Source organism: Nuphar pumila, chromosome 1, assembly GCF_984573655.1.
Source record: "Nuphar pumila chromosome 1, dmNupPumi1.hap1.1, whole genome shotgun sequence".
In the NCBI taxonomy this organism is placed as follows: Eukaryota; Viridiplantae; Streptophyta; class Magnoliopsida; order Nymphaeales; family Nymphaeaceae; genus Nuphar; species Nuphar pumila.
The window spans coordinates 19,446,521-19,472,184 of NC_143249.1; the positions used below are offsets into that span (position 1 = coordinate 19,446,521).

Consider the following 25,664-nt stretch of genomic DNA (forward strand, 5'->3'; position numbering starts at 1 on the left):
AGAGATGATTGTAAGTTGATAGTTTTCTCGTAAATTGGGCTCTCCCAATTTACATCAAAGTAGTATTAGGGCAAACTTTTCACCTTGATTTGATCAAGGAAAGATCTTGTAGATTCGTGTAGCAAAACCCAAGAACAACATTCAATTACATGTCTTACAATTATCCAGATTGACAAGTTTGGTCATCAACAAAAAAGGCCCTGTGGCCACATGATCAATCAGAACATTTACCCATGAAAGTCGTCCTATTCATCATGGGAACAACCGATATCAGCCCAAATACATTCTCTACCTTACTGCTCATCATCACCAACCCCCCCATCTTCTACCTTGCCCCCATTGCCCACTCGCTTACTACAACCCACCAGCAAGTAACTTTGGCGTACAAGAGAATTCGATTCTACTTCAAAAACCTCTAAAATTACTTCTTCTTTCAGCCTGCATTTAAGAAATATGCTTAAAATACGCATTTCTAAAACAATTGTTGCAAGTATAATACTGCCCGCTATATAGAACCTCAATATCCTTTATATTAGTGTACAATTGTATCTCTGAATAGGTAATTGATATAATCCTAAAAAAACTAAACATTGAAATCAGTCATATTGATTATACAATATTAAACTACACATGAATATATTCCCTTAAAAGGCCGAGTAAGCCTAATACTAACTACCCAAATAAGTTGTTATCCTCATTGACACCTGCCATGAGCATGACGGGGCCATATTTAACATGTTACAACAGATTTCTGCAACAATATCGGAAATGATAATTATAAAAAGCCACAACGGCATCAATATTTTGGGAAGAGCTGCCCTTAGTCTTAGTGTGTGTGTGTGTGTGTGTGTGCCTATATATATATATATATATATATATATCTGTGTGTGTGTGCGCGCGCCTTTAACTTATGCCATATCACAAATTGGAATTTCCATAAGAAACCATGTTAATTTTCTCCCATAATAATATCTAATAGCATACAAGCTAAAGTATTTATATTATGTACTGGCGGTAGTTAATCTGATGCTGAGGTAGCAGTACTAATGGGGTCAGTTCATAAAGTCCTCAACTTTTGGTGTGAACTCAGAGGCCATTTCCGTTGATTTGCACAAAGTCAAGCTAGTCATATGATAAAACGGGTCCAAGTTCATGAACTCACAGTGTTTCAAATAGAAAAGTTTGGAGTTCACGATCTTGGACACAGTTGCCAACCATCACTTTAATGCTAGTTATCAACAACTAGACCACCAAATATGATTGATTAGACTATCAGTATCACTCAATATTCTTGATTAGGCTATCAGATCTACCTGATGCCCACTTTGGAACTTACTGTCATTTTAATCACTATGGAAGTACTTTATTGTTTTCCAACGAATTTCCAACTTTCTTACGACTGTGGACCTAATTTGGCTAGGATGATGTTTACACTTTCTAGTTTCTACACACAATTATTAATCATTCAAGGTCACAGGGTGCCAACCGGACCGGTACCAAATCCTATAGGCTCTGGGTATGGTGATAAATAAGAAAACCCCATTAAGACCCAGGTCCGAACTTGAAGGTCAGATTAATACATGGATCTGGGTATAGTTTGTGAAATTTTATACCAGACCCGGGCCCGACCCGCCGATTAAGACCCATAAATTTTTCATGTAAAAATGATACAAATAGTATTTTACCACCTATGGCACAAGTCTGGTTCATGTAGTTTTTTTATCAGGTCTGAATTAGACCCCGGTCCGGACCCAATACCATACCCAAAAATCAGGGTCAAGTCTGGTTCCACCTGGTCCGAACCAAACCCGAGCCATTCTACACTCTGGCCATATTTTGTAAGCAGCAATCTCAATTGACCTTAAACTAGTTTTTGGGGTGAAAAGAGTCTGACTTGGCCCAAAACTTGAAGGATTCCAAACTCAAATTCCCATATCGGCACCATGGCCACATGTTGTGGATGATTACAGAGACTCTGGTAGTGTACTAACTAAAAGAGCATATGCAGCAATCAATTCAAACCATTCAGAGATCTCAAGAAGCAACACATACAAGCAAGACACAATATAGGTAGTTCGGTTCTTGGAAGAACCTACTTACCCATGGAAGAACTCAACCCTCTATCTCTCACTTTTGATGAGAGGAGATATAAAGTTTATATAAGGAAAAATTCTGTCTATGGGCCAACCTTTTTCTCCCAAAATATGGGCTGCATTTTTCCTGAAAACTGTCAAACAAGGACCTGCATATATTATTGTCTAAGTCAAATTACAATAATGAGCTTCATCATTAAAAGTTAACACTGTTTGCATTTTTATGAGGATAAGTATTTTTCAGTTTTCAAGAGACAAGGACTCGCGTTTTTATAATATGATGGATTTTCGATTGACAATTTTCAGGAAAAGTTTGGCTCATATTTACGTGTGGCCTATCTGAAATTAGAGGAAAAAAGGTTAGCCCCTAAATGAAAAATTTCCTTTAATAATTAAGTTACTTTATGGTACTTCTATCCACTTTAGCAAGCCTTTCAGCATGCAACAACTCATTATTACATGATAACGGATTTGGAATTCTTTCTTGACTTGACACATGAAACATTGCATCCTTTCCTCCGGCCTTGTTGATTGGTAAGCTTCTCATCAAATCTCCTTGAAATAGTAGCTTTAGTTGGGGTTTAATTTTAAAACTATCCCAGGTTTTTTTTTATGCATTTTCTTATATTTACCTAAGTTTCTAGGTGCTTAATCCCACATTAAAGGTTGTGAAAACTTTTCTTGGCCTTATGTAGAAAGGGTCGCAAGGAACTTAAAAATTAGGCTTGTCAATTAAACTTTAAATTTTGGATTTTGAACCTTGAATTTTGAATCTTGGATGAACGTTGAAATTTGATTTGGATTCAAATTCAAATTTGGTTTGACCCAACTGGGTTCTATCCCGTTTTGTTTGGTCTTTAACCAATCTTTTTAATAGTTGAGACATATTTAATCCCCAAGTCTAAAACTAACTCTATTGTTCATTGACCTTGACTTAGCCTTTGACGATCTTAACTTTGCTAGGGTCATTTTGGATCCAACATATGCTCTTTTCATCTTTTTTCGATGCCTTTTTTGGGCCAACCATATACACTATTATGGTTGATCGTTTGGCCATCCTCCATAATGGTTGGCCGTTTAAGCTCATTGAAGACTTTTTGTGAACTTTTATGGGGGCTGGAGCCTATATAAACCCCAACCTTCTCCTCGTCTCACCAATCAAACTCTCTTCTCCTCACTGCTTTTTTTCTTTAGTTTTTTTAAGGCCTAGGCTGCTTAATCTCTCTCTCTTTTTCCTATTGCTTTTGACCTTAACTTAGTAAGGCTTTTCTTAAGTCAAGCCTAGGATCCCTTTCTTAGCTAAGCCTAGGGTTCATCCTTAACTAAGCTAAGCCTAGGTTCTCTGCTTACATCAAGCCTAGGGTGTAGCCTATAGTTGAGCCTAGGTCGACCCAACCCTATCAAGAGATTATTCAAGGTGGTTTATTCAAGGTGGTTTATGTTAAAATTATCAGTTTAATCCAGTGCAGGGTGTGGTTCGATTTTTGCGTAAAGGTGAAAGCTCGATTGTATCCTGAGAACGTAATTGCATGAATACCCATTGCATCAAAAACTTGATATTAAGTGGAGTAATTATCACTTGAAATATAACACATATAATGCGTGTCTCCGAGTGCACATGGTTTAAAGCTTAGTCGCATGACCCACTTAGTGTCATTTTTCAACAACTTCCTTATGGATGCTGACTTCTATAGGAACTTGCAGTATTAGGCCTTCTTTGGACCGGACCACGTGACTAGTGCGACTCAGATCTGGTTGTCTAATACCCAAAAGGAGCTACGCTTGTGGATAGGAAGGTCTCCCCCAATTCCAAGTTCAAATCTCTGTGTGGTCGAAAGGGGTGCCCATGGGCTCTTATGCCACCGGGATGGTGATCATAGGTACGGCAAGCCAAAACCAGCAGGACCAGGTATTTAATTTTGGGTACGTTTTTTTCATGTAATATATAAAAAAAATATGGGACCAACTTTGTCTTGGTTTCAACTTGAAATGGCCTCAACTGATTAGATGCTAGTGGCTCTGGATCTAGACTTGTTGTTGACTATAGTAACAGAACAATTGGATCAATGCATGGACCCTACCTAGTCTTAAGTATTCATGTTTGCGTGGACCTCACAACCTCATAGAAGGACCACTTGTATGGGCTAGACGCTACCTTTGTTGTTGGTTACTTAGAAATTTGCATGTGAAAGTGGGAGCGAGATATAGACCTCATGTAAGTGGGCGCAATGACCATGGTCCATTTTATTAGTGGTGGACATTGGGTTTGGTACCTAACCTGAAATGAGCCTTGTTTGGGGAGAGCAGATCAAGTGATCAGACAAATCACTTTTAAAAAAATGATTTGACATCCTCACCGTTCACAGGGACCATGAGGTCTTTGTGAGATGAAGCAATGGAGGGTGAAGATAAGAAAGTGATTTCACAGATCATTTGATCTGCTCTCTGGGTAAAAGGGCACTTCCATGTAGCTAGGTACCCAGCCAGACCTCATAACATTAAGTTTCAAAGGGCATAACCCCAACTGATCCCGACAAATCCTGGTCTACCCCCGAACTTGACAAGTCATGGGTTGGATTTTCGGCGGATCGGCGACCGGGTTGGGCCTGTCGGGCCATAGTGGGCCGGCGTCCGGCCGTCCTGATGTCGATCCCTGCATTTTACTGGGCCCAGCCTGGGTTCAAAATCCGTTGCATATCCTAGAATGGGTAGGATACTAGTTGAGTCGCGATCTAATGAGAATCCTACAACATCTACTAGAAAACTCACAGCCCAACCTAAAAATAGAATCCAAATTCCAAAATGGTAGGGCAGCAGCAGAGAGAAGAAAGAGAAATAAGGATGTTAAAAAAGTTTGGTGCTACCTTGCAAGGAGGTGGGCCCATTAAGTGGCCCGATTCTCGGTTATGGTTTTCCTTCTAGTTCTTTATACACTTTAAACCAGTCTTTGGGTATGTTTTGTTGAATTTAGAAACTGAATCTCATTTGAATAGCACCTCAAAAGCAATAAAACATAAAACTTTTTTGGCATAAAATCCCAAAATAAAGCCTTATAAAAAGTGAGTGAACACAAACCTAATAATTAGGATTCATTTATATTATTTGAATGACAAAATACACCAATTTTCAAATTATCCATTTCGAAACAGCGCACAGGTATATAAATGGTTTGAATTCGGGTCAAATATCCAACTGAATCCAGTTGGTTTAGACTTGGTCAGATTGAAAGTCCTATCCAAATGCTAGTCAAACTTGGATTAAGTTTTAGCATTCTCACATCTGAGTCTGAGTTCAGCTCAAAGTCTGAAAGATCAGACCTGATTATATGTAAATGTAGGTCTGAACATTAATAGGGTTCAGGTTCATCCTGGTCTGAATCCAATTATCTTGCATCCATTATACCCTACCCGAATCGAACCTGTTTACAATGTAGAAAATACTACAAATTATGAAGATGTCCATGGGGCTCCAATCATCTGGTAGGAACAACTCGTGAACATCACAAATTCCATATGAAACCTACTGGGTGTATCCCTGGTGGGCAAGAGGAGAGAGAGTTTATCCAAAAAAGACATGCATTTGACATAAGCTGGGATGTGCAATGATACACTTTCCTCTTAATTTTTTTTCTGCATGTGTGGTTCCTACTCATAAACTCAACTAACAGGGGTGTTTTTTCTCTCTAATTGCCTTCATATTTTTTATAGCAATATCAAGAAGAAAATGAAAATAAAAACTATAGTGCATAGAAGAGGGTACATGGGTCGTCATGTAGGTAACTTTTCAGCCCCTAGATACTGAGAATCTCAGACCATTAGGTGCATCAACTCTAGGAAACTTCAAAATCATGTCTCCCCCAACTTCTTTCCACCTATATTAAACAACAAAAAGGTAAGCAACTCAATTAAGATCATACCTAAGACAGTAGCCTGGCATGCAAAATGCGACAGACATTTACTAAATTCAATGAAATTTTTAAGGTGCTAAATACAATGAACTTTTTCCCTAAAATTTACTGAACTATTCAAATAATTTTCATTAAAAAATCATTGACAGAAAAATGAAATGAAATGAAAAAAATCACAGGTATGTGCTGTAATTTTTGTAAAAGACACTTTAATGCAATGGGAGGACATGTGTTGTTTCCTGGCTGGTTGAGTACCTTTAAAAGGTACTCGGTCAGATCACTGGATATACGCTCAAAATATGATGATCCATAACTCCAGATATACAGCAGGCCTCAGCATTTAGTGTGGTGAATATGTTATGTGAAATGTAGGCCTTATTGATTATGTAGGTTTTCACATTATTGCAACCAAGCTACTGTTTTGAAAAGCATACGCTATTGACTGTTAAAAGGAAATGAAAATTTTGAGGGCTCACCTGTATCTAGTAACAAAATAATGAAGGAATGCAGCAATTTCTACTGTTCCTAACTCCTTTCCTGGGCATAACCTGGTTCCTCCTCCAAACATCATGAAATATGTACTAGTCTCCAAGTTCTTTTCCTTTTCCTGTAATTTAAAGAGTGTAGATGGGAATTATGTTGGTCCCATTCTTTGAAAAATATATAACAATCAATGTCCTTCCTATTCACAAACCTGCCATCTCCATGGATTGAAGGTTAATGGATCAGGGTAAAAGTTGGAGTCCAAGTTGGTCTCTCTCATGTAAACAAATATCTTCCACCCCTTTGGGACAGTAAATCCTGCAAAATACAAGTGCATATAGATTTCACACAAAAATGGCAACTTCAACTTTAACACTCAAAAAAGTACAATGGGTTAACACTTCTCCACCTCGTAAAGAAAGTTACATTGTACCATGTCAAAAGGAAAACCAATAGGTCCTAGAAATCCAACCTTTCAATTCCATATCCACGGTTGTCTTCCTTAGCACCCCATTCACAACTGTAGCAAGTCTTAGTGTCTCATAAATCACCTACCAATAAAACAAAAGTCAATTTAGTTTTCACAATTAAAAGTTGATTTAGTGACTGGGAGCAAGTAAATGAATTGAAAACTCACAGCTCTTGTAAATGTCATGGACTTGTAGTGATCCCAGGTTAGTGGCTCCTCTGGCACTTTTGTTCTTTTAATTGCTAAATGCTCTTCCTTCAAGTATAAAACAATGATGAATAGTAGTAGGAAAAGAACAGTATAAAAATTAGCTTATATATATTTTAATGGACTATATGAGGTTATCTGCAGTCAATAAACAGAATGATTCACAATAATCAGCAACATCATTATCACTAATACCAATTTTCTAAGATGACAATTAGCAATGTCCAAAGATCCTGACTGCTTTTCTTGATCAAATAACTATTTACTCATTCAAAAGAGTGAATCGAAAAAAGAAGTAAAATGTAACTGAATGGATAAGAAGAGACTTAAATTAAGTAATACTTTACCAGCCTCTCTTTTTATGAAGAATTTATTTTCCATTAACTAATCTAATATTAGCAAGGTCTTTTACCTCAAGTCTTTATAGACATTTTCTAAAACTCTCGATAGCTGTTAAAAGAAAATATCGTGCTTTTTCATTAGAAAAAATCATAAATAGAAAAACATGGATACAACATTGGCTCAAACCATACCAAAGTTGAAAGTTAAAAAAAGAAGAGTTTAAACCAAACTAGGTTGCTTCCTCACCTTAAGTTGGAAAAGTGCTTTTGGGTTATCATGGAGAAACTTGACAGTCATCATGGCAGTGGTGGAAACAGTTTCATAACCAGCATAGATGATTGATATCAACAAATCAAGAATCTGATCATCAGTAAGCATGAACTTGGTTTCCTCAGCATCTTTACTTAGTACAGTGCCAAGAATGTCATCATAAGTAGCTTGAGAAGCCTTTCTTTCTTCCATGATCTTCCCCAACAATTTAAGAATCTTCTTCCTTGCCTATTGGAGTAAAACAAAAAACCAAACAGAACATAACCTAGTTCAGCTGGGCAAAAAACTAAACTTACAGCAAAAACTAGCGAATTTGCAGAATGGGATCACACCTGTAATCCGCAATGATAGTTGGTACCCGGTAGATTGATTGGCACTGACAGAGTCCCCTTGACCAGTTTACGGAACTCTGGACAGAACGCATCTGCTACCGGACCGGGCACAATACTGACAACTTGTTTCAGTGATAAAAGAAGTGCCATCTGCGCAAGAAACAGGGAACTCAAAGTCAGACCAAAGATTGATGATCAACAGACACACTATATGGTTTCAGAGCTTATGGAAACTTCGTATACTGGCCTCTTTGGTTTGCTCTTGAATATCAAGTATGTTGCCACCCCAATTATGGAGATGGGATCTCATGAAACTGTCAATGTCTTTTAGAAGGATATCTCTGATCATGTTGGTGTTGGTGAGGGAAAAAATTGCACCTCTCATGGTCTTATGGAGAGAGCCAGTGACTCCTGCAATGTTCCATTTTCCTAAGACATTAAGCATGGATTTTGGATATCCAGGAACAAGGCCTTGTTTCTCATTCATGAGAATAAATCTGTTGAGGTCTGGATCCATGGAAATCACTGTAGGACAGCCCAATATATGGGACTTGAACACATTACCATACCTACAAAATATTCAAGAAAAATAATTAGGATCAATGAAGAAAAGAAAAGGAAAAAATAAGAATGGGAAACACAAATGAATAGAGGAGGTTGCTAATGGATTTCAATCATAAAATCGCTTCTGGAATTAAAAAGGGGTATCTGTTTTTTTATATATTCGAACTTAAGGGGGGTTGAATGAGATACTAAAAGAAAACAAAAAACAACGATTCTGTCCAAGGGTTGATGAAGCTATCAACAAAGAGAAACAAATTAAGAAATTTTTAGCTTAGAGTCAGGAGGACAACTGGCAAAAGAATAGCAAAATATTGAATAAATAGATGGGTGATGCTAAATCTTGGAAAAGGCTGAAAATTTTGAAATTAAACGAGAGAGAGAGAGAGCAGTCATCAATGAAACACCTTCTCATTAGCAGAAAAGCGTGTAGAGAGACCACCGGGAAAGTATAAAAAGATTTCCAATAACAACAAAAAGATTGTGGTCGATGGCTCTAGCAAAAGGCTGCAACTACGCAGCATGCATGAAGCAGAAGCAGAAAAGTGGCATTGAGAAAACAATTTGTACCACCAAACCAAAACCAAGCAACTCAACCAAAACACACACATTTAAATCTTTTGCGCATACTTTACTTTTTAAATACATGCACCGAAAGTCTCCCACCTTTTTTGAGTGGCCATGATAAAAAAACCCACAATGAAGCAGAAAAAGAAGATGAAGATGGTGAAAGGAAAAAAAAAAAAACCTTGCTCTCTGTTTTTGCATGAAGTCAGGTCCATATTTCAGGAACTCAGTGGTCTCTCCAAAGATAGGCCATCCCATGGTACCAGGGGGCAATTTTTTGCTGATACATCTTATCTCATTCCATTTCAGTAGAGTCATGTAGAAACAGATAAACACTGTAACGACTCCCAAAATCACCGGCAAAGCAACCATCTCTCTCTCTGTCTCTCTCACACACACACTCTCTCTCAAACATAGAAGCACATGATGAGACTCCTTTGGTTCTGATATAGAGACTTGGACAAGAAATATACTATACACCTTCACTGTTTGACTTGATTGTTTTATTTATTTATTTGATTCCCTTTTCGGGGGATCTAGTGGGCTACCAATGGGTACTGACTCGGTACCCTGCTCCCACACTTACTGAACTTGCATGAAAACTATATTCCAAATAATAGATACTGTTTAAACGCAGACACACAGGCCTATAAAAAAACAAAAAAATTGGTGAAAATTGACACGCACCATGGATAAAGCTGGACAGCAGGTCAGTCCAAGGGTTTAGGACAGTTTGTCCAAGGCGCCTTGGATGCCTTCCATCAACAAAATGAACTGTATCCAAAACTCATCCTCTAGAATGGTCGCCACCTTGATGGGCTCAACAAGAATTTTTGAGACCATTCACGTCTTACATGAACGGCATCAACTACTGAAAAAATGGATAACGATATACCCGAGAGGAGCTATAAAATAAACATATACACATGATTTGATGCATTCAATTGTAATAGTGTTGTAATTATTAAAGTCTAATTAACATCTAAAAATGGTAAAATGAAGATGTGATCTAAGCATTCAATTCAAAACATATTCCGACAGAAAAATATGTGGAATGAATGAGTGGGCTTTCTCTGAATGTTTATCATTTTACTAATTTTGTGGATCATTAGAATTTTGGGAGGTGGAGAGAAACCCATGGATTAATTTTTGCCTCTTTTTCTTTTGTTGGTGATTGTCATGGGTTTGACCACTTTTATGAATTGTGATGGGGCAATCCTTCAGTCACATGCCAAGATCTTTTTTTTTTTCATTTTAATTAGTGGACAATCCACTAATGACTCTCTCTCTCTCAAAAGATTGAGAGCAAAGTTTTTGAAGTGTCTACAACTCTACATGTGAATAATTTCAGAACGCAGTTAGAGTTTTTGAAGCGTCCACAACTCTACATGAGCTTTCCGTTCTAATTTCAGAGCACCACTTTTATGAATTGTGATGGGGCAATCCTTAAGTCCAAACGATAGAGTCCTTTACTTGAAAAGTTAGATACTATCGTGGTATAAAACTCATGAGTCATACTATGAAACTTTGGGAGAGGGTGATTGAGTCTAGGTTGAGGAAGGTTGTCATGATATCGGAGAATCAATTTGGTTTTATGCCTGAAAGATCAACTATGGAAGCTATACATCTTCTTAGACAACTTATTGAAAGATATAGAGAGAGGAACAAAGATTTGCATATGGTTTTTATTGATTTAGAGAAGGCATACGATAGAGTACCTAGGGACGTTCTCTGGTGGACAATGGTGAAGAAAGGTGTTTCTCTCAAGTACATTAGTATAATTAAATATATGTATGAAGGAGTAATAACCAATGTCCGCACTTGTGGAGGGGTGACAACCAATTTTCCGATAACGGTTGGGTTACATCAAGGATCTGCTTTAAGCCCTTTCCTATTTGCAATAGTGATGGATGAGCTTACGAGATCAATTCTAGAAAATGTACCGTGGTGTATGTTGTTTGCTGATGATATTGTTTTGATTGATGAGTCTAGAGCTGGGGTTAATGCTAAGTTAGAATTATGGAGACATACATTGGAAGCTAGAGGTTTTAAGTTGAGTAAGAGTAAAACTGAATATATGGAATGTCGATTTAGTAAGCAACGAAGTAGTGATGGGAGTGTAGTTAAGCTTGGTGAGCAAGAAATACCGGTGAATGCTTATTTCAAATATTTGGGATCCATCATTCAAAAGTATAGAGAAATTGATGGAGATGTAAATCATAGGATAAAGGTTGGGTGGATGAAATGGAAAAGTGCAACTGGAGTGTTGTGCGATCGTAGAATGCCATTGCGGTTGAAGGGAAAGTTTTATAGGACGACTATTAGACCCGCTTTACTATATGGTACGGAATGTTGGGCTGCCAAGAGACATCGTATTCAAAAAATGAGTGTAGCTGAGATGCAGATGCTTAGATGGATGTGTGGAAATACAATAAAAGATAAGATTCAGAACGAGGAGATACGTAAGAAGGTAGGTGTTGCACCCAATGAAAATAAGATGCGAGAGAATCGTTTACGGTGGTTTGGACATATTCGGCGAAGGCCTAATGATGCTCCAGTTAAAAGGTTGGAGAAATGGGAAAATATATTAGTTAAAAGAGGTCGGGGTAGGCCTAGGAAGACTTGGATGGAGATGATAGGAAAGGATATGAATGCTTTGAACCTCACCAAGGACATGGCATTGGATAGAAATGATTGGAGGAAAAGGATTCATGTGGAAGACCCAAAATGATTTTCTCTTTTGGTTCATATCGCTGACCCCAATTGTTTTGGGATGAAGGCGTAGTTGTTGTTGTTGTTGTATACCCCTTTTGGTTTTGAGGATTACCTCAATCTTTTATTCAAAAATTCTTTCAAGCTCACAAGAGCTCTGCTCATTTGGCAAGGATAATTTGTGAAAGTTCATCAAGCAGAAGGGACGTCACGAATTCGATCTCTCCGTGGACGTCCCTTACCACGTGTCCAAAACTGAGTTTACTTCGTATTGTGCAAGACTTGCCTGGGGTTTTAAATACAATGAACTTGCGAGTAAGATGGTTTTTCCTATTATGCAGAAGTGGTATTTAAAAAATGATCACTATTTTTTATAATAGAAAAACAGAGTAATAGGTTTTTTTTTTATCATAGGGGTCGCCCGTGTGGCCAGCAGGGTGGTTTTGAGGGTGGTGGAATGAAGGCGCCAGATCAAACTCCGCTGGCACACGAGTGTGTCCACAACTTTCAGATGTGGGCTAAGTCAAGGTATAATGGGGCCCACCTGCTGGGTGGTTGTGAGGGTTTTGGAATGAAGTCCCAAGATCAAACTCTGCTGACACACGTGTGTCCACAACTTTCAGATGTAGGAAATGTAAGTCTAGGTACAATATTACTCTATTTTTTAACTGTTCCCTTACACCATTGTCACAATTCAAGCCATGCCAAAAATGGTGAACTTAAAAGTGGTACCATGATCGCAGATAAGTGCAATCACGTTGCACACTTTAGTGTGCTGCTGCATCTGATCTGCCTTCCACATCTTCTGTTGGGCCCCACAGTTGAGGGGAAGTACCCAGAGATGGAGGGCAGTCAGGTGCAACGGCTCATTCAAAGTGTGCAACCCTTCCCTTGTCTTATGAACTTCTCTTTCAAGGAAATGATGTAAATAACCTACCTCTTTCAAAGGCAAATTCTTCGTTCAACTTAGAAATAAAACTTTGTTTTTCTCAAAATTGCTCTATGTAAGAATGATATCATCGACATAAATGAGCAAAATAATCAACCCCTCTTTTGTTTTGGCATACTAAACAAAGAGGGATCAATTAATTGTGCTATAGAAAAAACCGTAATTAAGGAGAAAAGAACTGAGCAGGTCAAACCAAGCTCGGGTGGCTTGTCTAAGCCCGCATATAGCCTCCTTTAATTTGCAAATTTTGCCAGGAAAATTTTTTAATTTACAAATTCCTTTAAAAATCCATAAAAAAAACCATTTTTAATGTGTAATTTTTTTTCCCAATTCTTAATAATAGCCACTGCAAGAACAACCTTTACTTTTTGGGCGAATAATAGGAGAAAAAGTTTCAAAGAAATCAATTCCCCCGACTTAATTAAAGCCACTCACTACTATTTGTGTTTTCAATCTTTTCAAAGTTCCATCTAGTTTCAGTTTGGCCTTATAGACCAATTTGCAACCTACGATATTCATTTTTTAATTTTTAGGTACAAGTTCTAAGGTTTTGTTGATACTAAGAGCTTCTATTTCTTTATTCATAGCCATTTTTTTTATCCCGGGTATGCAAGAGCATTTTTCATAGACTTTCTCTTTTGGAATTTCATAATAATGCTCATGTAATAATGCATATTTGGGATTTGGTTTAAAAATCCCAAGCATGATTCAAGTCACAATAGATTGCCCCATTTGTTGATTTGATTCATTTTGATTAGGTGGCAACTCATTGGGAGCATCATGCTGGTCATTTTGAGCTTGGTTTTCATTATCAACACTGTCGTTATTTATGAAATTTTCTTCTTCTTTAGACGCACCAGAATTTGAGATTTTCTGATTACTATCACCTAAATTCTCATGTTATCGCTCCGATTGGTGTTTTGAACTGCGACTTTCTGAATTAGATTCTTCATGTTGTTGTTGTGCCTCTCAGTGTGTTCTTGTTGTGACTGCCGATCATTAACACTTTCTAATCTCTGATCATCTGCAGAAAAAATATGAGCATCTTGATAAAAACTAGCTTCATTTCCTACATTCTCGTTAGATACACTTTCTACATAAAAATTTTCATGACATTTTTGTAAAATTCCAGTTTTTTCAATCAAAATAAGTCGATGACTCTCCCTCTGCTCGATCATTTTGATACAAAGAAGCATGATTAGCTAAAGGTAGGGTATTTTCTTCGAACACAATTTCTTGTAGGTGGATACATGCACCTATATAATTTATGTTTCATTCTATACCCAAGAAAAACACATGACAAAGTTTTTTGGTCAAATTTGTTTGATATAATCCGGAAAATACCTACATTCAAAAATTCATAAACTCAAATATTCATGATGTTTTTCACAAAGTTTGAAATAAGGAGATTCCATGTTAAAGGTATGATGGTGGTAGTCTATTAATGAGAAACACAGTTGTGAAGAAGGCTTCAACTCAAAACCTATGAAACATTGGCATGGAACATCATCGTCAACCCGAGTTCACTGATGTTCTTATGTTTTCGTTCTGACACCCCATTTTGTTATGGGGTATGCGGATATGAAGTCTGATGTTTCACACCCAAATTATTAAGATATTTTAAAATTTTCCATTGTCATATTCTCGTCCATCAAATAAAAAAAAATCTGATTTTCCTATTGAATTGACATTCAACAAACTTATGAAAGTGCTTGCAAGTATAAAGGAAATCAAATGTCCATTTCAATGAGTATATCCAAGTGAAGCTTGTGTGATCATCTATGAAAAAACATAGAATCTAAATTTCTCTATAGATAATGTTGGGGCTGCCCCCCATAAATGAGAATGAATCTTAAAGAAAGGGTCATCACACATCACACCACACCTATTCTGGTTCTGCCCCTTCTTTCAGGCCTTATTCTTAGCATCCTGGCAGCACCTCAACATCATCAAGATTTTTTCGATAAAGAAAACTAATTATGCGGACTTATGGGTGACCTAATCTTGCATGCTACTTATTATAAGAAAACTTTTTAAACCGACTTAAAAATAAAGCAGTTGGTCCTGTAAGGATTAGAATGCTCGAATGCAGAATTGATGTGGGGTGAAGAACACACTTTTACACTCAAAATTGTCAGGGAGGTCCACACTCTCAACTCTCTTACAATTTGAATATTTTTCTGTAACTATATGTTTCCATATCATTTCACTGCATTTATAAACTTGTAAAGAGTTCAAGTTTGGGACACATTCCTGAGAGAAATCCCTTCAGCCCCAAGAGACATGTCTCTTTGCATTTTAAACATAGTGACGGTTGAAATAGACCCCAACAATCACCTTATGGCCATATAGCCTTACATCTTCTACTTGACCATAAGGGATATCTTGTGTTTATATGCTTGTTCTCAATTGGAACCTTGCATACACACTTTTTGAGTGATCTTTACTCACTCACTACTTAGACAGTAAAAATGTGGTTGTCATATTACAGGCAATATACTTAGCTTCTTAGGTATGTTGTGCCACACACCCTTATTTCTTGCATGACCATGCAATTGCCCCACCTCCTAACATAAATATATAACCAGATGTGAACTTTGTTTCATCTCTATCACCAGCAAAGTCAACATCTGAATAACCTACAAACTTTAAACTATCTGACTGGTAGCATAGCTTGAGTTTCTTAGTTCCTCTTAGATATCAAAAAATTCTCTTTAATGCGTCCCAGTAAGAGAGCCTAGGATTACTTTGATATTTACTTACTAGACTTATAGCAAAACTTAAATCAGGTATAGTACAAAGCATTGCATACATAAGACTCCCGACTGCCTGAGCATAGGAAATATTCAACTTTTCTTGTCCATCTTTTGGACAATCATTCTTACTAAGTTTTAGGCCTTTTACTACAGGAGTACCCTTATGGTACTTTCAATTTTAAATTTCTTTAGAATGTGGTCAAGATATTTTTCTTGACTTAGACATAGCAATATTGATTTTCTATCTCTCTATATCTTAATTCTAAAGCTATATAAAGCTTCACCCATATCTTTCATTTCAAATCAAGAGCTTGACCATGATTTAGTCATATTTATCATGGTTATGCTATTTTCTGTAATTAATATGTCATCAGCATAAAGGGATAATACAGTAAACTTAAACATAAAGGGATAACACAGTAAACTTACTCTCACTATTCTTGGTATATACACAATGGTCCACACTATTTGCCTTAAAACCTAATTTAGTTATAGAATTATAAAAAGTCAAATACTACCATCTTGGTGATTGCATAAGTTCATACAAAAATTTGTTCAACTTGTATACTTTAGCCTCTTGACCTTCAATTTCAAAACTGTCTTATTGCTGCATGAAAACAATTTCATTTAGTTCACCATTTAAGAAGGTTGTTTTTGCATCTATTTGATATAGGTCAAGATTAAAATAAGCTACCAATGCCAAAATGATACCAATAAATGTCAGTTTGGCTACAAGAAAGTAAGTTTCTTCATAATCAATCCCTTCTTGTTGAGAATAACTTTTTGCTATTAATCTTGCCTTGAATTTATCAAAAGATCCATCTGCTATGAGTTTTTTCTTGAGAACCCACTTACTACCAATTACCCTATATCCATTAGGCAAAATGGTTAATTTTCAAACTTCATTCTTTTTTATAAAGTCCAACTCATTTTTCATTGTTTCCTTTTATAGTTCAGACTTATCGGAAGCAATTGTATCTTCAAAACTCAAGTTGTCAATAGTTTTATCCAAATCCATGAAATAACATAATTCCTCACTCAAGAATGTATAATAATAATTCAAATAGGATGGAGGAGTTCTTGTTCTTTTCTGTCCAATTACTGGTTATGAGTTTTGCTCATTATTTACACCTGGATTGTTATGCTCTAACTTTTGATTTGGTACCCTAGGATCATTTATGATATCTAGAAAGACACCATTATCTTCAGAATCAAAATTACTTTATTTTGTTTTCAAGAATTCTACCTCTCTACTTTCTATAAATCCCTTTTCAAGATTATATAGACGATAACCCTTTGATTCTTTTGGTTATCCAATGAAGATGCATTTGATAGTTTTGCTATCTAATTTGTCTTTTATTTTACTATGAATCAATACATAAGTAGGTGATCCTCACTTTCACAAATGACTCAAATCTAGCTTCCTACCAGTCTATAATTCATGGGGTGTAAGCTCTACAGCCTTAGAAGGAACCCTGTTTAAGATTTACATGGCGGTGCAAATTGCTTTTCTCAAAAAAAATTGAAAAGATTTGCATGTGCCAACATAGACCGTGTCATATCTATTAAGATTTTATTTCTTCGTCATGTTACACCATTCTATTGTGTTGTATAAGGCATAATTATATGAGGAGTTATATTTTTATCATTGCAAAAGGTCTTAAACTCATCAGAGTTATATTCACCTTCTCTATCAGATCTAATAATTTAGTTTTTTCTTTTTAGTAATCTTTCAACTTCATGTTTATATGCTTTAAACTTTTCTAGAGCTTTAGATTTCTTAGAGATTAGGTATATGTATCCATAATTTGAGTAGTCATCTATAAATATGCTGAAATATAATTTCTTTTCATGTGTTTTTACTGTTAAGGGTCCACATATATCTTTGTGTACTAAACCTAGTAAGTCATATGATGTACTTCTCTTAGGAAAAGATTTTCTAGTCATTTTACCTGATATGCATGGTTTATATCTTTTAAATTCTACATTTTTAAGAGAAGATAATAATTTCATGCAAATTATTCCTTTTATTTTATTGACATTTACATGTCTTAACTTTAAATGTCATAAATATGCATCAACATTAAACACACAATTAATATAACCAGGAATATTCATTGCATTATTTGTATAAAGAGTTATATTTAAACAGAAGAGACCATGGTCGACATCATAGCAACCCCTGAGCTTCACTTTTTCATCTTTCTCAATAGTGACTTTGTCACCCTGAAAAAGGATTTTGAAGCCCTTTTTAGCAAAATCTCTTACTACTAAAAGATTTTTTTTCATGAAAGATACATAAAGTACATTTGTTAGTAGGAGACTGATCTCTTCTACTTGGAGCTTGTAGGTCCTTAGCCCGACCACATCACTATAGGTGTTATTTCTCACATACACCTTGTAATCTTCAGGCTTTAGCTCCTTCAACTCCACGAGTCCTTCCTTTGACTTAAAGACATGTCTCGTCGCCCCTGAATCAATCCACTATCCTGGGAGATCACCATCTGCGATCAATAATTCAGACACAATGCAAACTATTTCTCGTTCTCTATTTACTTGCTTTCCTAGATTCTATTTTTTTATTCTATTTGAGCATTTATTCTTGAAATTCCCAAATTTTTTGCAAGAAAAACATGCTCTCCTGGCCGCAGTCTTGGAGTTCTTGGTTTGCATTGGACGCTCGTTGTTGAATTTATTCTTCTTTTTTTTTTTTAAGAATGTGCCTTTAGGCTTGAACTTGTGAGAGGTTGACAGAAAGGATTCTTGGGTATTTATGACTTCTCCTTTCTTGTCTTTTGACATGTGCTCTTGCTCAAGGGCTAATTGTAGAATGAGCTCAGTTAGAGTAAGAATTTTCTGGTTTCATCTCGTAGCAATTGACACCATCTTCCAAGTTAGAAGAAGGTTGTTTAGTATGATGGAGATATGCATTTGCTCAGAAGTATCATTTTCAGATATGGCTAAGTCCTTAGCCATTACCAGCATTCGATTTACATGATTGACTACGTTGTCTGACTTTTTTATCCTGCATGAGTTGTATTGCTCAAGAAGAAGTTGAATGTAGGTTTCTGAAGTTATATCATACTTCTTTCTAACTTCTTTCATCATTCTCTTTGCAGTGCCAAAGTCTTCAAATACTCGAATAAGATAATCTTGCATAAATGTTAGAAGAGTTGCTCGAGTAAGTTGATCGTCTTCGATAAACTTATTATGAGATTTCTTCTCTTCTTCACTCGATTTATCAGTTAGTGAAGATTTTACATTACTCAATTAATATAGAATCTTGTCATGTGTTAATAGATATTCCATCTTCTTTCTTCACATTTCAAAATTTATCCCATTGAGTTTTTCAATTTTGGATAATTCAACCATGACTATTCGATTTGCCATATTCCTAACTATAAACAAATATTAAAATTAATAAAGCTTATTCCAACTAATATTTGTAAATATAACTAGTTTTGATCCTTCTAAACAAATTTAACATGTAATGAGATACTTAAAGTACAAGAATATGCATGAAAATGCTAAATTCTAAATACTTTTAACAAAAACAAACACTAGGTGGTTGTCAAAAACTTAGGATCACTTTTCTGCAATTTCAGAAAACAAAAAAAGAGGTTTTATGTAAGCAAAAATATATCAACCTCTTTATGCAACTTTTCAAGTTAAACAAAAAGTTTTTAAACTCTTTCTGTAATATAAAAAAAGATTAGATCCTATGTTCTACAAAAATTCAATAAAATAAAACACTTTCTGTAACGACCCCAACTCATCCCCTTTGAAAATGCGATTTTTTTTCTTCTAAGAGTTGCGGAAAACCTCCCAGAGACCTGGGGTCCCTACAGTTCCAATTTCAGTTGGATAACCACACACCACAAACCAACTTACATTTATCAATCATAACCAATCCACTAAATTCTTTTATTAATGAATCAATAAGAGTAATATGTTTCATGTCAACAGTAAAATATCAAATTGCAGGAAATCAGAAAAACTAAAAAAAATAACAGTAGAGTCACTCTGTCCGTAAGTGAAGCCGTCTGAAACAAATGTGACTCTCGTATCCCTCAGAAGCGAGTCGACTTCACTGATCACCTGTGCCTGGGAAAACCCAATAAAATAAGAGGGTCAGAAATCCGAAGAATTCTGCGTACAGGTTTCCCTAATGAATCAAATAAGAAAAAGAGCATAAATAAGATCCATGTAATATTTTGAGGAATACGATTATACTCAATTCCTAAGTCAATTAATCATTCATGCATAATTAAACATTTAACAGGAGAGAACACGAAATATGTAACATTGATCACAACTTAATCAATAAGGCAATTAAATGCAAAAGAGCTCAACATCATACAATGATCAACATAACAACCAAGTGAACAAGTAAACATGCATGAACTAATGCATAGCAAGAATATGCATGATTTATGTGCAATGCATGAACCATTTATTATCTTCCATTTAAGGTTTCCTCTTTCCTTATGCATGTCCTATTAAATACACACAATCCTTAAGTTCCTCTTTTTAATTTATCATTGCCCGCAGATACACCAAACGGGTACAATCCCCGAGGTCAAGTAGGGTTCCCGGGGTAGCTTCACACACAATTTGTATTTTATTACCGGGTTCCAAACATAGCCCTCGACCGATATCAGGAAACAACACCATCCATCGGAACCTTGGAAAACAGCATCCAAAGTCGGGGACACCATGGAAAACAACATCCACTGGTGCCACTTTCTTGGTATACCAAAATAAACTCACAGCTGTGACTAACACACCACTTCCGGGTAAAGTGGCGGATTCTCCCTAAAACCGTGGCCAGGAGAAGAACCTCAATATCGGGTTCAGGGGCAACAAAACGCACACGGAGTTTTTTTGTATCCTCATGGTTTCCCCTAAACCGCAATATCCAAGATTTTCACGCTAAAGCAGGGACATCAAGGAGAAAGTGAATTGCACTGTTCTTTATTTTCTTTTATTTGGTTATTAATCCATTTCTTTTACATTTGCAAATTTACATGCAGAATTAATAATATAAGCTTGCACATCAGCATGCTAAGCTTTTCACGGGACCACAACCCGTGACAACATAGAACAGTGCAGTAAAATAATATCACATTTGATTTGTTGCAATGCAATCTAGATAACTAAAACAGAGAACGGCTGGTTCTCGAGGCTCACCCAGCCCCTGATGATCCAATTTGATCATCACTGCATTCATAAGCAAAATCATAAAGAGTATGTCACTCATGCCTTCTTTTCACACACTTTTCATTGCACATTCATCCGTGACAAAATCAATAATATTTAAATACATGAGCATGAGTTCTCACACCAACATGCAAGACATATTTTCATTCATTGCACAATTCCTGACAAATGCATCATTCCAATTATAACATGTGAACAATCATGCAAAACTCATAAATTTCAGTTAATGCAAGTATTACTATCATATACACGCTTTACTCACATATTCATACCTTATGCTCACCCTTATACACTACACATTTTAGTCAAGTATATGAGTCTTCAAGTGATAACACACGTGACCTATTCATAAGTTAAATGTATAAGTACACCAATGTTACCTTCAACATATTCTGTCAAGTAACAATCCTATTCCTTAATATGTACTCAAATGCACCCTCTTAACAGGAAACTAGAATTCAAAAGAACAACACACCACACGTATCTTTGAACTAACATCACTTTTTTTTTCTCAGGTGGAATCTGCCAGCACTTGGCAAGTACTGCCAGACCCACCGAAAACTAGGTGTTTTCCAGCCGATGCCCACTCTACTCAGTTCAGCAGGCTCGACAGGCCGGTCCAGCCTGTCGAGGCCTAGATGAACAGGGCCAGGACTGGCAGGGGCCTGCCCACTGCCTCGAACCAGCCAATAGGCTAGGCCGTGTGGGGCCGAGGCCTGCCCAGCCGAGTCTAGCTCAGCTGGGTCTGCCAGGCACCCGCAGCATACCCACAGAATTACCAAAGAAAAATTTCAGAACATGAGGTATGCTTGTGCACAATTAGAAAAATAAATCCCCTCAAAACTCTGCGTCAATATATATATCTATAACCAGAAGTTCAGAATCAATTTAATTACATGCTTGTGTTAAATAACACCTACTGGACCACTCATGGTTATAATAGAACCCCTTATATGAAGATGATAAATAAATCTATATGCATCTTAAACAATAGAATGAATGTATTAACAAGAAAGCATAATTTAAATCCCACGGATGCTCATTAAGTATGATAAACCTGCATATCTAGATGAAATAGTCACGGTAACTTGCTAGAGTAGAGAGCTTATGACAACAATCGCTCCATTACCAAAACCACATATCACTATTCTGGGTAAAGAGCTTGGTACCGAGATACATGCAATTAAAAAGAAAAATAAAATCAGTATATCCTGACAATAACAGGATCCTACCATACGTACATATTATTACATCACATTCTTGGCAGACCTTACTCATACATACCCTAAGTCCATTATGCAACAAGGGATTCAAACTAACAGGTGAACAATCAAATAAGGTTTTAGTATGTTGAAACACCTCAAATCGTGAACCCATACAAGTACATTGAGACATGCTAAAAAAAATCTAAATAGCTTTAAATTGGAATCAGGGTAAATCCACAAATTTGGACATCATACAACAAGAAAAATCAATGTATTCATAACCTAATCATGAACTCCCAACAAGACAAGTGATACCCAACTTATATTAAATCACCGATCTAATTTAAAAATCAGTTTTACACCCGGTAACCCGATTCTTAATGGTTTCAAAAAGCCATCCTGCAACCCTAACCCATTCGAGCTGAAACTTCCCTTGCTTGCTGAAAATAACTCCTTCTCAAGGAGCATGTGAAAAACTCACAGAATATCAAAAATGAGATTTCCCAACAAAAAATTTACATAACATCCAGTTTATACCCCCTTTCTCACCCGATTTCAAAAGAGAGAGCCCGTACCTTGTTCGCTGGTTTTCCGGTGATCTTTCCGGCGGTCGGAGGTTGGAGGCACGGTCAGCTGGGCTGCTCCTTGTTGTTGCCGTGACGGGGAGATCGCTGGAGGTCGGCAATGGTGGACGTGGGCTGCCGCAGCTCGTCGGCGACCTCCTCTCACCCAACTCGACAGAGAGAGCGATAGAGGGAGAGAGAGATCAAGGGAGAGAGAGATGAGGGAAGGGAGAAACGAGGGAGATGAGGGGAAAGGGTGAGACCCCCCTCTTCCACCTCCCATTTATCGCTGAACCCCCCCTTCTTGTCGAGATGGGTGGGGTTTCGGTTACGCTTGTGTAACCCCCCCCCCTCTTTCCTGCTTTGTTAGGGTTTATCGGGCAACCCTTATCGGGTTGCCCCTTGCCTTTTAAAAACTTACAGGGGCGCGGCTCGGGTCCGGACCCGAGGCCCGTAACCCGACCCCCAACTATATGGATCCATCAGTTGGATCCGAATGGATCCAACTGTGGATCCTCGGATAATTAAATAAATAAAAATTTAAATTTTATTTATATATTCTTCTTATTATTATATTATTAGTTTTATTATGAATATGGATATAAAGACCATTTTATGGATCTTAGATCCATATGTTGGATCCATTTGGATCCAAACACGGATCCAACATTAAATACTCAGTTTTTCTTTTCTTTTCTTTTCTTTTTTTTTTATACTATTAATTATTTATTTAACTATTATAAGTATAGTTTTAATACCCCATGGCGGGTTATTTACGCATCCTTTTCTGGATCCGGTAACGGATCCGAGGCCCAAATTTAGAAAAGTACTCGTTATTTTCAAATAAATTTAAATAAATAAATTACAAAAATTGAGGTTATTACACTTTCTGAAATTTTTGTGATTATTAGAAATGATAAACCCCCTTTCTGCAATTTTAAAAAAAGCAGATGCCTTTCTACATAAAAACTAAAACAGAAACTTCAAACTAATTTTTTTTTAGTTAAAAAAAAAGATTAACTCTCTTTCTGTAATTTTAGAAAATATCAATAGCCTTTATGTAATTATACAACAAGCTATATATATATGTTTGAAATTTCTTGAGTTTAACAAAAAAGAAAAGAACCAGTTTTTTGTAATTTCAAAAAATTTAGTGTACTATTTTTCTGTTTTTCAAAAAAACCCGAATTAACCACCTGTTAATGAGACCTTATTTCAGAATTTTAAAAAAAAAATCAATTTTCCAAATTGAAATTTATATATTGTTTTTTTTAAGTAAACATGTATAAGTAAAAAATGAAAAAGGGAAACCTGATTAGGGTTTCCTTTTCATTTTTTTTGAGAGAGGAGAATGACAATTGTGCGACAAGAGGTTTTTCGACAATGGGTGGCAGCCTGGTGCTTTTTTTGGCAACGGGTGGTAGCCCGGTGCTTCTACCACTGCCTGAGGGTTGAAATGAGCTACCCTTTGCCTGGAGAAGCGTCGACGACAGAGGGAGATTTTTGGCGAGTCAACGACCACCTCTTGTAGTGGCTGATAGCATAGACAAGGATGAGGAGGTTTGGCTTCCTCCTTCGGTCTGTCTGGCGACACCCAAGCACTGACAAAGGTAAAAGCCCCTTTTCTCCCTTTTCTGTTTTTTTTTTTCGTCCCGACTCCTTCGCCGCTGCAAGAAGTGATTTTTCTAGTCTCAACGACTCAATCCCCACCCTCTGCCGCTGCAGTCGTTCTCTAGTGAGAAGGCCGATGCCATTTTTGTCAGAAAAAAAGGAGCAAAGAGGGCAACAACCGAGCCCTCTTCCTCTTCTTTTTTTTTCTGCAATACGACCCCTACTGTGAAACTGGGTGATCCTAGCTAGAAAAAATCTTGCTGACTGATGCACAGTGTGAGAGGGAGAGGAAGACCGTGCCACCACTGGTGTTCGATCACCACCGGTGGTGGTGATTTCTTCTTCTCTACTCAAAAGAAAAAAAATGAAACCGAAGAGGGTTGAGTCCTCTTCCTTTTTTCCTTTTTTTTTTTGAGTTTTCGCAAATCAGGAACCCTTGGTTCACCAATTTGTCTAAAATAGAAAATAAAACTGACCTTTTTGCTCTTTTCAATTTTTTTTTATGTTTCTCTTTTTGGGCAATGAGTCCTGGATGTGAAAGGGGTGTTCCGGTCTGGCATCATCGATGTTCGATTCTTGTATCAATACATCCCCATGCATAGGTTGCTTTCGGCACCGTTAGGGATCTGTCGAACCTGGCTCTGATACCAATATAAGGGCTAGAATGCTCGAATGCAAAATTACTGTGGGGTGAAGAACATGCTGTTACGCTTAAAATTGCTAGGGAGGTCCACACTCTCAACTCTCTTACAATTTGAATGCTTTCTTTAACCGTATGTTTCCATACCATTTTACTGCATTTATAAACTTGTAAAGAGTTAAAGTTTGGAACACATTTTTGAGAGAAATCCTTTCAGCCCCAAGAGATATGTCTCTTTGCATTTTAAACATAGTGACGGTTGGAATAACCCCCAAGAGTCACCTTATTGCCATATAGCCTTACAGGTCCTTTGATCGAATACATAAAGGTCTCTTCTACTGCATTAGCTACTATCGTCTTCCTTTTTTTATCCTTTAATACACAACTCAATGACGTAAACTCAAAAATATATAAAAAATCTAAAGTTAGCTAACTTACAAACAATAAATCTTCTCTCATCTTATGTCCATATAAGACATTTTTTAAGGTTATGAAATTCAGTTTATACTCAATTTTAGCATCAATATGTGAAATAGAAAGCCTTTCTCAGTTACCAACCATAACTGAATCATTGCTAAAACAAGGTTTGAGATTGGCATATAACCTCCCCCACTGTTTGGAAAGGGGGTGGAGGTTAAAATCAAAACCCGTGCGGGGATAAAGGCAGGGACGGAGGGCAAAATTTTAAGACAGTGCAGGGGTGAAGACCTTGACCCCTGCCCCTGTCCACTGCCATCCTTACTTTCAACAAGGGCTAGCATTTGTCTTCCACAATAA

At 36.8% G+C, this 25,664-nt stretch overlaps 2 protein-coding genes across 2 annotated transcripts; both read right to left on the minus strand.

Moving 5' to 3' along the window:
- Window positions 1-5,650: 5,650 nt before the first annotated feature.
- Window positions 5,651-8,253, minus strand: LOC149848235 (cytochrome P450 85A1-like). The gene is made up of 6 exons (XM_089986040.1): window positions 8,104-8,253; window positions 7,121-7,999; window positions 6,956-7,034; window positions 6,695-6,801; window positions 6,477-6,607; window positions 5,651-5,964 (listed from the first exon to the last, which is right to left on the minus strand). The coding sequence occupies exons 2-6, from the start codon at window positions 7,136-7,138 to the stop codon at window positions 5,877-5,879; spliced, it is 423 nt and encodes a 140-aa protein (XP_089842166.1). The 5' UTR covers window positions 7,139-7,999; window positions 8,104-8,253; the 3' UTR covers window positions 5,651-5,876.
- Window positions 7,721-9,603, minus strand: LOC149848236 (cytochrome P450 85A-like). Its single transcript, XM_090003769.1, has 4 exons — window positions 9,413-9,603; window positions 8,351-8,672; window positions 8,104-8,253; window positions 7,721-7,999 (listed from the first exon to the last, which is right to left on the minus strand). Exons 1-4 carry the CDS (start codon window positions 9,601-9,603, stop codon window positions 7,721-7,723), a joined length of 942 nt encoding a protein of 313 aa, XP_089859895.1.
- Between the last annotated feature and the right edge of the window lie 16,061 nt (window positions 9,604-25,664).